At 36.2% G+C, this 15035-nt stretch overlaps 1 protein-coding gene across 1 annotated transcript; it reads left to right on the top strand.

Annotated features, from left to right (window-relative positions):
- Nucleotides 1-2798: 2798 nt before the first annotated feature.
- On the top strand, nt 2799-10528 carry LOC137402635 (beta-1,3-galactosyltransferase 2-like). Its single transcript, XM_068089140.1, has 4 exons — nt 2799-2958; nt 4471-4964; nt 8705-8887; nt 10385-10528. Exons 1-4 carry the CDS (start codon nt 2799-2801, stop codon nt 10526-10528), a joined length of 981 nt encoding a protein of 326 aa, XP_067945241.1.
- The last annotated feature ends 4507 nt before the right edge of the window (nt 10529-15035 follow it).

Raw genomic sequence — 15035 nt, 5'->3', positions numbered from 1 at the left:
AATAGTTGCGAACATTCGATTATACACGAGGATCTTTCACAGGAACGCCAGCGGTACTAGCTTACTCCTATTATACATACCTGGTAATCCAATTATTGGGCAAGTCATTAAAATGTACCAACAACTTCAGGTCTATTCAATTTTTTGTATTTTACTTCATGTTTGCATAAATTGACGGTTTTTAACAAACTGGTCACGCGGAGTTGAGTGCAATAGTAATAACCTTATATCCTCATCTCACTAATGTATCAAGTCTAAACCCAACCACTACCAGCCATGTTGAATTTACAATGGCTTCTGGTTTTAGTAGTTGATATGGATAATTTAGACCAATCCATACACTGGTGCTCTAAAGATATCTAATGCTTGAAATGCAAGGCTATAATAACTGTGTTTTCATCTTTTGAGTCGGCTCGGAGTTGCCTTCACTCGGAATCATAGAAGTAGTAAACTCTGAACGCATTTGACACCATTTCGCTTCACTAAATCTTTGTGAAGTTTTTTGCTGGGAGAAAACGAGTCTACTTTAACAAGTATTGTTTTGAGATGTACATCGTGAACCTTGGAAACACCTACACAGTGCAACACCAAATCGTTGAAACGGTCGAGTATGAATTCATCGGCAGTGGGCAACTCCGAACCTCTTCAAAGCATAGAAACAGTGAATAGCAAAATTAATAGAGTTAGTGAGTATCCATCCTTATCACTTATTCAACTGTTGCACATAATCTACCATCTTATGAACACTTTTAAAGCTTACTGCAACGTAGATCATCCATTTCATAGACTACTTACTATGTACTTCTATTAGTTGAAGTAAGTCACTCATTTGTTACACCATAAAAGGTTAGGCCAATGCAACAAAGTTGTTGAGGGAAAGTAATGAAACTTGGAAATCTGACCAAAAGTGAGGTATTCAGAAATTAATTAATGTTCATCTAAGCATTCACTAGGTTCGTACTCTAAACCTGAATATACTTCAAGAGGGAAAAACATTGTTTTACAGATAGTTTTTTACTTTGAAAAGGGAAACAAGAGAAATATCCAGTTTATACGGCAATTTAGTGTTTAGCATATCTGTGAGCAGGCGTGGTCTAGTGGTTTGTAGCCTATGTATATATAGTAACCTATGCGTGCATGTATTATTTTATAAGCCTATATCATTTACTCTTGCTACTGCATGTAATACTATTACTTATTCTGTGTACAAGTAATTGCTGTCTCATGAATTGCTGTCTCTGTGTTTCCTACCTAGTGGTTACGCCATTCGTTACGTCATTCGTTATGTTATACCTATTATTGTGTCATTCGAATACAAGCGGTCTTGGTGTCATGTTAGCTGGTGCACTATACAAGGATAAAAGTAGTTATTACATAGTTCAATTCCCGAAAAAGACACTGGCGGTGACACAAATGACATCCAACCTTAAATTGCTCTTAAATGTCTCTAGGCTTCAAGGTTCTCATGCTACTCGGAGATGTCCAGCCAAGATCACATATAGCAAACGTTTGCACAATAATGCTTTAAAACACACACAGTATGTTTTTAAGACCTTGGTTTTTAAAACTCTGTATTTTTATGCTACTGTTCAGATTGTTATCACAGTTAAAGTCTATTATGATATACCAAAACATGTAGAATGGTATTGTTAAGACACGCGTGTTTCCATAAACTGAAGTTTGTTGTTATTGTTATTTTACAACTATTCTCAAGGTCATTTAGGTTTTTAATACTAGTACTGTCATTATCTAAACCCTAGCCCAGAAGGCATTTCTGTTCACATAAATGGACGCTTACAAATTTTAAGAAACAAATATCAAATACATATAAAAAGTATAAAATTTTTTAGTGAAATAGCTATCGTAGAGTATCTAACAATAGCTGTGACCTGATACTCTCTTTTGGTGCAAATGCAACCACCACCAGCCATATTGAGTTCATTTGAGTTTGAATAGATTTTTAGTTAATTAGACCAATCTATGGGCTAAGGAAAAAATCAAATTTATATCAGATTTGATCTTGAGGTTTTTAATGATGCTCAATGTGCTTGACTTAAATAAACTACGGAGTAAGTAAAGTCTATTCAAAGTTAGTCCAACTTTTGCTAAATGGACCAGACAACAAAAGCAGGGGTGTTAATGCTTTTGGTCACAACTCTGACTGGTTGTGTTTAGGGTTCCTAGCATTTGAATTAGTGCTGGGCATAAATACTTCTTGGCCAATGAGTTTAGACTCGTCCCCCTTCCATTTGAGTTTTTCGAGTATCGGGTAGCTGGTAGCACTTGGCACAAGTACTTTTTTGCCAACGGGTTTTCCGGGTATTGGGTTTGTTGATACAGGTTTTATGCCCAAAATTTCCAAACATGAGACATATCTTAAAGTTTACAATGCAATTATAATTCTATTCAACTTATTTATTATTTTTTACTATTTGCTATTGACCGATATTTGTGCTAGCAGTGTTAACAGGCGGGTTGTTAAACAGTGAACCATGCTTAGAGCGCAGGCCGCAATAGATGGAGTTTTTGTCCACTCTACTCGACGGATTCGTGTACCAAAATCTGAACTCATAAGTCAAAACCCGAACTCGCAAGATTGAAATGCTTAAAATCTCTATTACCGGACACTCCAAACAAGATAAATCCATGAGTTCAACAAGTTTTATTACCCGTGCCCAGCACTAATTTTAAATATATGCCATTTCCTAAGCATTGTATTATCCAACAAATATGTCTCGGATTGCAGTGGCTCTTCATTACAGTGTTTGTAAAGACCTACATGGTTAGACGATACACCGATGCGCTCTGTGTACACCCAGTCAAAAGGAGATGCCATCGGATTTATTGCTTCAGCGATGGCAGTCACCCTTTTCTTTACCATCAACCATCTCCATCTGTTTCTGATCACTGACAAGTCCTTCTCAGCTCACCAAAAAACTTTGAGAAACTTTACTGATGGTGAGTAGAAAGAGTTCTGGGTGGCGGTGAAGTTCTAGGCAGTGATGGTTTTGGCTTCAACTTCAATACACAGCTTATAGGAATACTTGACACAAGTGTCTGCTGTGTTTTGCTACACAATAATTTTGATACCTTAAGTACTGATAAGTCAAAAATTGATTACCTATACTTAAGTAGGGCTTTTACTCACCAACTTAACACTTAATTCTGTTTTAATTAAGACTTACTTGAGTCTTACTTGAGACTTACTTGAGAATCACTTGAGACTTACTTGAGACTTACTTGAGTCTTACTTGAAACTTACTTGAGACTTACTTGAGACTCACTTGAGACTCACTTGAGACTTACTTGAGACTTACTTGAGACTTCCTTGAGACTTACTTGAGACTTATTTGAGACTTACTTGAGACGCACTTGAGACTCACTTGAGACTCACTTGAGACTTATTTGAGACTTACTTGAGACTTACTTGAGACTTACTTGAGACTTACTTGAGACGCACTTGAGACTTACTTGACACTTAATTAAGACTTATGAAATATATTTGTCAGAAGTGCATAAAATATAAGCTACAATACTTACAAAGGCTCGATGAAGGTCAGACAGAGGTCACACAAGTACAAATGCGCATTATACATATGTATACTGGTTAAGGAAATATTTGGAAAGTTGAAACTACCTTCTCAATTATAAACCTTTAGGCAGAATGCTCGTCAACTGAACAGCTGTGACGGGTCTACACCATTCCAAGTTTGACCTTTATTGATCGTTGCAGATGTCTTTGTGTTAAATTAAAGAGTTGTCTGTCCAATCATTCTGAATGGTGTTTGTAAGCTTGTCATTCGATTTCAACATTATTTCTGTTGCATAGTAGTCTCGTTTAGGTCATCATTTGATTCTCAAAAATACCAGTGGGAGTGGAAGGAAGGGCACACAATCTTAATTTACTTCTGCTGACAAAACAATGTAAATTAAGTTACTGTAGCTACAACAAAAAATATCTATAAAAGTAACTGAGTTGGCAGATACGTAACAGTTGAAATACAAGTTGTAAAAATTTCTGACAAACAACATTGCCTTATTTTTTTGAGAAAATGCTCTGATAGCTATGTGCAAAGCTAAAAAGATAAGTTAGTTTATGGGCTTTTTGTGCAAGGAATTGTATGTGAGCATAGTGGGTGGTGGCTCAAGCCCTTTTAAACATGAGAGAATTTGGATACTTGATAGTTAAAGTAACTAGACATTGTAGATTTGGAGAAACTTTAAAAAGGCACACAAGTTTTAACAACAAACCTTTATTAACTGAAGGCCTAAGGCTACAGATAATTGGCAGACAAACGACTTGTTTAAAAAATCAACTTTGTAAAGATAGACTGAGTCTCTTTACAAATTATGCATGTTATGCAATTATGTACTATGCCACTCTTTTTCTGAGAATGAATTTTAGGGTTTACAGCGGCACTGGCCATCACTGCTTTGTGATAACTGACACTTTTTGTCTTATTTTGTCAGCGCTGTATGCCACTCACAGTCAAGAAGGTAACATAAGCCACAAGTTAACCTCACTCTACAAAACGAGGAACAAAACTATGCCTCCCCTTTTGCAAGCTGTCAATAAGCCTTTTCCTATCAACCAAAAGCTGAGCACAACATCTATGAGAGACAATAACTCTACAGAAGAAAATGTAACTGATGAAACCAGGCACCAGAAATTATCTCACCATTCCATCACACAGCAACGCAGCGTCAATCCCTGCTCAAAATCAACCCCTCAGCTGTTAATATGGATTTACAGTGCGCCAACTAATTTTGACAAACGACAAACAATCCGACAAACCTGGGGTGATGTTCGTCTATATTTGCCTATAACTGTTCGAGTTGTCTTCTCTTTAGCGGCTGTGAATAATCCACAGGTTCAGAAGAGAATCAAGAAGGAAATTGAGGAGTATGATGACATCATTCAAACCTTGACCTTTATTGACTCCTACAGAAATCTTAGTCTCAAAGTATGTGGCATGTGCATCATTTTGAATTGTTTCCTGTGAGGTTTATTGTGGCCTAAGTTCCAGATTAGGTTAGATTAAAATTCTCAAAAGTGTCATTGGTAAGGGCAGAAAGAGCATCCTGCCTTAAATTACTTGATCTGCCAGTATATAGATGTGAGACCTGAGTCTATCACTTTATTTTCTACATGAGAGCCTCTGATCTGATACCTTCTTCCACATGTATTGGAACTGCCTTCTCCTGACTATGTTGCAGTCTCAGGTTAGGATGTGCCTGTTCAATGTGAATTCAACTCAAGTCGCTTTTATGTTTTTGTAGAGCTCTAGATTGCTCTTATCGACATCGTGAACCCCGGCGAATGTTTGCCCAAATGTCTGCAAGACCTATACACTATTAATAAATCTCACTTGTGTCTGTGTGCGTGAGTGGGGATTGTGTGTGCATGTGTTTGTGTGCATAAGAGTTGTGTGTGCGAGGGGTTGCGTGCACTTGTGTCTGTGTGCGTAAATGGGAGTTGTGTGCGCTTGTGTCTGTCTGCGTGAGTGGGAGTTGTATGCTTGTGTCTGTTGTGCGTATGTGGGAGTTGTGTGCGTTTGTGTCTGTTAGTCTACATAAACGCTATGCATTCCCACATTTCTTGACCAACTTTGTTCAAACTTCACAAACTTAGGCTAAACCGCTAAACAAACCGCTTATACCTCCAGAAAATCTTAAAATGCTAGGACTTAGTCAAATTCCTTAGCATTTAGTAGGACTCTTAAGTTTAAACTGCAGGAGTTGAAGCTGCAAAAGATTCAAAAGCAAACAAGAAAGTTTATCATTCATAGGATTGATGATTCTTTTTCCTAAAAAAATTTTCCGGAACATCCTTTTATCATAAGAGTTATATTTTAAATATTATTAAATTCATATGCTATTATGTTATTTATTTTTTCTATTAAATCTGATTTGCTTTCATCAGCATTGAAAAGTAAATTAAAGCTAAGATAACATAAAATTGTGGGTTCTATGAAAAAACTGTTGTGCATCTTTATAGTGATACAAATAAAAGTTTTTTAAGGTTTTTGAATGCTGAACCTTCAAGTCTTAGTTTTTGTTACTTATAGTTGTATTTGGAATAAGATCATTGTAAGAGTTTTATACATATATGTTTTTTCAGTTGTAGATAACATGCTTGAAAATATTGTAAACAGATCCAACCGACCTTGGTGGTTTTTTATGTTCTTTCTTGGCTTTAGTAAATAAAATTCTATAAATCTTCAGCGGGAAAACTAAAAGTAAAGTGTAAACTAAAAGTGGGACTCTAGCCTAAGTTGATAATACTTACCTAAACAGAAAAACAGCAGTTGTTTTACTTTCAATTTAAGCATTGTCATCTGACCAATGACGTTGATATATATTTCCCCGTCTCACCTACAGCAGAAAAAGACATTGCTCTTACAGAAATTTATAGTAAGACTTGCGTGTTAAACCAGTTTAAACCAGATCTCATAAACCAGTTTACTACACTTCAACAAATCGCATCACAAAATATTTGAACATTTTGCCTTATCATAAACTTGGTTGTTTCTGCATCTGTGTTACAAGTTTTAAAATCATTTGTAACCTATGCCCCGAATATTCTTATTTATCCTTCCACTCATATAACACACATCGTTTTCCAATTTGTGACACTAACAACTACATCTACCATCATTTGTTTCAATGTTTGAACGTTCTGTTTATACAACCTTCAAGTCACTACCTTGAATTTTTTGCAGATCTATTAGTTTACCAACTTTTAAAACACGTTTGCTCAACTCATTGAGTAAGTTTTAATTTCTGTTTTCTCATTTTTGTTTTGTTTTTGTAACGAAAAACATCATTCCGTTGATGATTACTACCGCCAACAAAAATTTATACAGTACGTACAACCTCATATGTACATACCTACGTACCTTATACATACATACCTCACAACCTACAATATTGTAATCTAATCTACAACTATTTCCAGGCTCAAGCGATGCTACGATGGACTTCCCTCAACTGTAAGAATATAAAGCTGTTGCTTAAAGTAGATGATGATTCCTTTATAGCTCCTCAAAGGCTTTCCAACTGGCTTCAGGAGTTCGCAACTCCAAGTGCATGGCCTCACAACAGTATTTTAGGTATGATATGAATCAATATAATACGTATTACTACTACCAAACTATAATACACTACTACCCTAGCAGTCTTGTGCGCTGTAAGAGATCATCAGGTGTGTAGCTGGTGGTTGTGAGTTCGAATCCTTTGCAATGCGATCTTTTTTCAACCTTTAACAATGCCTTTGAACAGACTGGCATGGCTCTTGTTATATTCAAGAGTTGTGTACATGTCAACGGAACTCTGTAGATTGCTTGCTATGGGAACGAACTGCAGCATATAGCTAGCTAGCTTAATTGAGATCTAATTAATATTGTTATTAAGTCATTCCTATTACATTTTGGATATATAATTATCCTCATGTTTTACGGCATTATGAATTCTTATTTGATGCTGAAAAATTCTAGCAGAGAAATGTGAGAAGTGATGAGAATTTATAGAATTGGTACCCTGACAATTAAGTGTGCCGTGAGAGATCGTCAGAAGTGCCAATAACATACAGAGAGTAAGTATGCGCACAACTATTCTGTGCTGCCGGAAGGTGCTCAATTAGTGCAGATGTTGGAGTGTTGGTCCAAACAGGAAGTATGAGTTAGAGTTTTACTGGATGCTATCTATTATCCCAATCTTCAACCCTGACTCCTGACTAGTACTTATGCAGTCAGACGTGCCAATAAAGCAAGGATAATAAGTATGCGCACAGTTATTCCAAATTGGTGTATGGTGGTTGTATAGCGCAGTTAGTAGAGTGTCAGTCTCTAAAGCTGCTTGTCGAAAGTTCAGAGTTCATATGAAGTAATCCTTTATCCCAGCCTCCAATGCTAACTCTGGACAGACAGGCTCGACTCTTATTATAGTAAAAGATTTCTAAATAAATATAAATAATATTCTTTATAAATAACAATTTTATTTAGCAATTTTAATCAAACAGATTTGTTAGTCTATTTAAAATTTTTAAGTTTAATTTAAAGAGAACATGCAAATATGTTCATACTCTTTTTGGTTATGTCGATAATTTATTTACTGAAAATATTAGTTATAACAAGAATAATTTCTTGTAGTTTACTTAATGCAATGTCAACACAATGGCTCAAGTTTGTGTGATAAGCTTTTTCATTGGAGACAAAGTTCAGGAGTTTAGGAACAGCTAAACTATTGTTTACTGAATAAGGCAATAAAGTTCATGGGAAGGGAAGCTAGATAACAATTGACCTACTGGGTATCGATGAACATTCAGTTCAGTTGAAAAATGAAGACTGCTTATGAAAAGTCTTTGAACTAAAGAGAGGGTCAAATACTCACTGATTAAGATTATAAAGAGGTCATGGTCTCAACTAAACAAAGGGTTTTGATTGTAATAATTCAAATATTTACTATTAAAAGAATTAGTCAGTTCACCCATCTGTAGCACATTAAGATAGTTGGGAAATAAAGTGCCTTATAGAGGAATCAAACCCAGCTATCCATATTTGAAGCAAGCGTGCTATTTCTTATATATTTCTTATTTAAAAACAGTCGTTAGGCTTACAAACTTTTGATAGCTCATGCCCTCTTTTCTTCCTCAAGGTCAAGGCTCTAGGCTTAGTTTGTAGTTGTTGCTCTTTGTGATGCATAGGCTTCCAAAATGTTGGTAGGCACTCTTTGGCTAAACCCGGGCCCGAAAAGATACATATCATTCAGATGGACTGTCACTTCTGAAGAATGGCCCAAATCATTCTTTGCCCCTAAGGCTTGTCCAGGGTTTGGATATTTCATCAGTGGAGATGCTATTAAAAAGTTGCAACAATCAATTCATAAGGTACCAAGTTTACATATTTGCGAAATGATTTGAATGAATCTTTACATTTCTTATCCTAAATTTTTACCTTCCGGTTTTTTAGTGTTTTGCATGTTTATGAGTGATAAACGGAACGTAATATCCGGTTGCAGGATCTTTTATTTGAGCAAATCAAGTTAGAAATAGAAAAATTAAATAATGTAAAACCTCTGATTGAACGCCACCTCTAATTAAATGTCACCTCCATTTGAACGCTACCCCCTAATTGAATGCCACCTCCATTTGACTGCCACTATAAAGGAAGGGTTGAAAAATAGAGCGCCATGGCGTTCAATTAAAAGTTTACTAGATGTAACATGTAATAGTAAACAGAATCTAATACCCTATAAGAATACAATATAACAATTTTATAGGAATAATAGAATATTATATATAATAGAAAATACTATATACATCGATAATAATGTTGTAAAGGATTTTGCCGGCTTTTACCCAGGCACAATCAAGAGTGCAAGAATTGCTGAATAAAATGCAAGAGAAGTGAAGATGGTTTCGTTCGTTGTTTTCAAAGAAACTCCCATTAGTAGCGGAGCTACGACTACTGTGTTCTCCTAGCGAAAGCGCTCCCTATATATATGTATTTTCTCTGTACCGTATAATGGAACCAAAAGAAAACCATATAACAAAAATAATTAATGTGATCGCTAACACGTCGGCTTAGTTACGGCCAAATATAAGCGTGAAAAAGAATTAGCGATATAAACATATAAAAGAGACAGAAACAATATACAAAAAGTAATGCAAAATATATGAGTGATTATACGCGGATATCTGAAAATGTAATGTCAGAAATAAGTTTGTGACCCGTCGTCTGCCATAATATATATAAAATATATGTATAGAATATTAGACTTCCTCATGACAATCTTTTCATAATTTCTCATCTGTAAATCTGTGTTCTCATCAAACATTGACCACACCTTTTTACTGCTAAAGGTGTGTTTCCTATGGCTGGAAGACATGTATACCACGGGAGTGCTTACGGAAACAGCACGACTTTATCACAGAGACATCTCCGCTTACAGCCACTTCATGTATGACACCAGGACACCTAATCACATTGCCAGCCACCCTTCCATATTTCTTGTAGGCCATGCGCCAAGTTCAGTTCAAGTTAAAGATTTGTGGAGAACAATAGGCTATGTTTGAAGTGTAACTAGTAAAATGATTGGTGATCTTCAAACTTTAGAATTATAGACACTCAGATGTAGAACGATTAGCAATGAATTTAGAATTAACATGGCCTACGATCTTTAGTTGGCATTGTATTTCTATAATCTTTAAATTAGTTTTGCTGTGATAGGGCAAATAGATTACTGTTTCTAGCCTAAATTGAAGTTTTTCATTTGAATGCATATTCATGGTAGAACAACTCTACAAAACTGTTGTCACATAAAAAAACTGGTTAAGATTGTAAAGGGATCCTGATCTCAACTAAACACAAGGTTTTGATTCCAGAATGAATTCCTGGAATGCCCAGGTTCAAATGAGGAAATTGCTGTTTGCGCCATAATAAGATTCAACTTCTTTAGGCATGCAGCACTACAAGCACGAAATAGCATTCGACACAATGTGGTTGAAACTTGCTCTGTGACAGACTAGTCAATTATCTTTAAGTAGTTTTCTATCCATATGCAATGTCGGCTTTTCTTTGATGCTTCTTATTGTGGATGGCATAAACACAAAAAAGCATTATATACGGTAACAACATTATGCTTGTTTGTTGATACGAGAGAAAACAACTTGCTTTATGCTTAGTTCCATGACTCTACAGCAGCACTTCCTGATTGGTTTTTATTGCCGAACTCCATATGACTGACAGGGCCCAACCTCACACCCCCTTGTTTTGAAATGAAACAAAAATTGTGCGAAACAATAAAAACTAGACATATTCTTCAGGTCTTTCTAAGGGTCTAACGCTTTTACAAAGCAGCAACGTGTAAAAAACAACTCTTTATGATCTTTAATAACTTCCACGTCTTTTATGCTATTATCAAATCGAGTTTTTTTGAAACGCTCTGAGCATTTTCAGATTTTAAGGCGGTATAATATTTATTTACTGATTTATACATGCAGAAGAGATAAGAATCTTGATTTCCAAGGCAAGTTGTTGTGACAACAAATACACGTTCTTTATCATCATGATTGATTCTTCCATCTTGTGAACAACAGCTCACATTTCTTAAGGGTGCCAGAATGCCCTATCAGAAGGCCTCGCTCTACAGAGTCCATTTAACCAATATGCCAGGCAGGAGTTAATTGCTATTAGGCTATGGGCCGAGCAGGCAAAAAAGCTCTAGAAATGATGTTCCGTTGGCAACCCTTTTCAATGGCAATTTCTGCTGTGATTTATACTAATTTGAGTATGGAGAATTCAAAACTGAAAAGTTGCCGCAGCTGCCATTTCTACTTCTATGAGAGATTTAATAAAAATGATATTTTAGGATTTATTTCCCCTGTAAATAAGATTCCTTCCATAGAAGCATCAGATTTGCAACTTCGATCATAATTATTTGGCAGTGATTTAGAATGTCATTGGTAAAGTCAAAATTTATCTTCTATCTATTTTCAAACATTCCATGTCCTACAATTGTTACACCCACATGTAAACTATATACGTACATGTACATGTATTTATATATATGTACACGTGCAGATAATTGTATGGTTTAATAGCTTTATTTTACAAAACAATTTCAAAACACTATAATTATGTTTTATAACCTGACACTGATGAATCATGAAAAATAATAAGATACAAGATAAGTGCATTCATGGTTTGAGCTTTGACATGACTTGTGTAGCTCACATACATGGCTCTCAAGAAATTAATTTGATACACATTGCCTAAACACACAAGTTAAGCACTTAGTCACTGTCTAGAAAGCTTGAAAAACACTTTTTAATAGCTTGAAAGGCCTGTTTCCAATGGTGTATGCCTTCAACTTGCCTGCAAGGGCTACTAGATTCACAGATATCAGAGACTGACTAACAGCAAAATTGAGCTTGGTAGGAGAAAACACAGTGATGTATTTTTTTTAGACTTACGATACTTTACCACTCAAACATTTAAGGAGAGATAATGGGACTTATAATTATTCTATAAAATAATTGCTATGTAATTTAAGTACATAATTAATAAACATTATTAAGATGGAAGGAATGCAGACAATGTAATCCGTAAAAACTAGTAGTGGTGGCCACTGATCAAGATGCTTGTAGTCAGTTTGAAAAATAACTAAGTTTCAATCCAGCAAGGCATTTAACCATTAGTCTTGCCCTCATTTATCAAATGGACAGATCATACATGTATTCGCTCTAGTTTATTGGTCTAAGCTGACTAAGCGGTGATGATTTCCTTAGTCAATGTTGTCCTGGCATTCATTTAGCCACATGAAAAAAATTGGAAACATGCTACTCATGATACACCATGTCAAGATGAAAATGACCCACCAAAGAAAATCACAAGATTCAATTCTGCTGTCCACTTATACACATCAAGACCTACATTTAAACATATATGCATGATTTGTGAAATTGTGTGGTACTACTCACACAAATCAACTACATACTTGCAAAGCTGTCCTTCATGTGGCCAAAACTGTGTCTGCTGGTATGTCCATCTATCCTGTAAATTAACCTAAGATATGATTTCTTCAGTTGCTTTGACTATGATTAAGTAATTGATAAGTAATTGATGAGCAGTGCCCATAATTGTTTTGCAGACCAACTTGTACTGGTATGGCACCAATGATTGGCATCACATCGCCCTACAAGTAACTATAGACCCCCAACAATGGATTTAAACTCCTAGTGACATCTTCAAGCATGGTTTTGCGTAAACAACTTGTTAATTTTTCGAGCGGTGCACCTGTCTACATATGAAGACGGGTTGAAGAATGCTGCTACCATCAAACAGGAAGACCATGTATTTTGTAGAACTTTGATCAAGATGTGGTTGCTTTAGAGATGGCCTCTCGTAACAAGTGTTATGACAAGTATATCTGCGTAATGCTTGATACACAACTGCGTAATTGGTGAAAATGTTGATCAATCTTTTATGTAAGGGGACAAGCAGAGCTGTGCCTCTAACTGCAGTTTGTTGATATTACAGCCCAGATTCCCAGACGGCAACTGAGTTAGAAACCTTCTCAGAGGACTAGTTCATATCTATAGCAGACATGATCAAACTACCATGAATGCAGTGACTCCAAGCTATTGAGGATGTGGGGCCATCCTTGTGGATGCCATGGTGCTTATCCAAGCCCTGCCTGCCAGTGCCATCCCTTTAACATTCCATCAACTTGGTGATACCATTCTTGATGTGCTTAGTGCTCATACTAAGAAGTACAAGGCTGCTTGTGTGGATTTTGTGATCAAAAACTATTGCAAGAATAGAGCTACTAAGGCTAATAAGCTCGCAGATCAACTTCCAATGTGACAAACCTCATCGGTTTACATGGTTACTCCGGCTGTGATGCAGTTTCATCCTTTGCAGGTAAAGGGGAAAAAGAGTCATAGGAAACTAATCAAAACAGAAGTCGACTCTGAGAATCATTTAAATTTTGGGGCAACTGTATTCTCTCTGTGAGACTTAGGCCTACACATGCAGACTCTATGGCCAAAAAGATAGCACCCAGGAAAATGGTACAGACTTCAACTGACTAAGGCACATGCTTTTTGTGTCTAGGTCTAGGCCAGTCAGTCCCTCCCTTCAACCGCTGAAATAACATGTACATTGTGTCAATTATGTATCAGCTACCTACATCTATATTGAAAGAGGCAACAACATAACTTGTCAATGTTCCATTTCCTTCTTTACATCGGCGGATACTGGGTACGAAAAACGATGAGTATGCAGTAAAGTGTCATACCAGAATCATCGCCTCTCTGATATTTTACAAGCAGTTTTATGGGAGTGTCAAAGATCCAGGTGCCGAGGGAACTGATGTGCCAGTATCATGGCAAAGCTACCTCACACAAAGCTTTGCGCATGCGTGCACTAAGACAAAACTGAAGCGAGAGTAGCAGAGGATGCCGATGGTGAGGGCAATGACTAAAAACTGAATATATTAAACAAATAGTTAGGATATGCAATATTTTGAAATATCCCAGCTCCTTTTGTAAGGCTGTTGATATTAGCTACTAATAATAATCACCAAGTTCACACTGCTTGCAGTGCTCTTATTATTTTCTACGATTCATCAGTGTCAGGTTATAAAACATAATTAGTGTTTTGAAGTTTTGTTTGTAAAATCAAGCTATTAAACCATACAATTATATGCACGTGTACATATACATATGCATTTATATAGTTTACATGTGCGTGTAACAATCGTAGGACATGGAATGTTTGAAAATAGATAGAAAATGAATTTTGACTTTGCCAATGACATTCTAATTCACTGCCAAATAATCATGATCGACAATGCAAATCTGATGCTTCTATCGAAGGAATGTTATTTACAGGGAAGATAAATCCTAAATTATCATTTTTATTATAATTCTTTTATAAGTGGGAATGGCAGCTGCGGCAACTTTTCAGTTCTGAGTTCTCCATACCAAAATTTGTATAAATCACTACAGAAATTGCCACGGAAATGTAAGATAAACTGCCACGGCTTATATTACCATCAGTAGTAATATCAAAGAAGTTTAAACCAGCAATAGTATTATGTGTAAGTATTAGTAACAACTTGGTAATCAAATAAAATGTTCGCTCGCCACGCCGTTCCTATAACCATGACTTTTACACGTACAGGACATTTCGGGAAGGTTTTGCCTGCGGCCATTTGACAAATTTGAACATGCATGCACCTCGTATCAGAAGGCCTCGCTCTACAGAGATCATTTAACCAATGTGCCAAGCAGGAGTTATCTGCTATTGCCATCAGTAGTAATATCAAAGCTTAAACCAGCAATAGTATTAAGTGTAAGTACATATATCAGTATTCTAGTATCAACTTGGTTACTCCTGTAATAACAGCAGGCCTGTTATAAGGCAGCATTCTCCGTTAGTCAATGGTCAGTAACTGATTATTGAGGACTTATGAAAGTACATGTACTCGATCTTGACCTACACTACCCATCTCGCAAGTTGTCATGTTCA

Source organism: Watersipora subatra, chromosome 8, assembly GCF_963576615.1.
Source record: "Watersipora subatra chromosome 8, tzWatSuba1.1, whole genome shotgun sequence".
In the NCBI taxonomy this organism is placed as follows: domain Eukaryota; kingdom Metazoa; phylum Bryozoa; class Gymnolaemata; order Cheilostomatida; family Watersiporidae; genus Watersipora; species Watersipora subatra.
This window is presented reverse-complemented; position numbering and strand designations above follow the sequence as displayed.

Excerpts from the sequence above, each read along its gene's own strand:
- LOC137402635 (XM_068089140.1), top strand. The coding sequence starts at position 2,799 with ATGCGCTCTGTGTACACCCAGTCAAAAGGAGATGCCATCGGATTTATT. Across the intron at positions 4,965-8,704 it reads ACAGAAATCTTAGTCTCAAA|GCTTCCAAAATGTTGGTAGG; the intron begins GTATGTGGCATG and ends TGTGATGCATAG. Across the intron at positions 8,888-10,384 it reads TGCAACAATCAATTCATAAG|AATGAATTCCTGGAATGCCC; the intron begins GTACCAAGTTTA and ends TTTTGATTCCAG.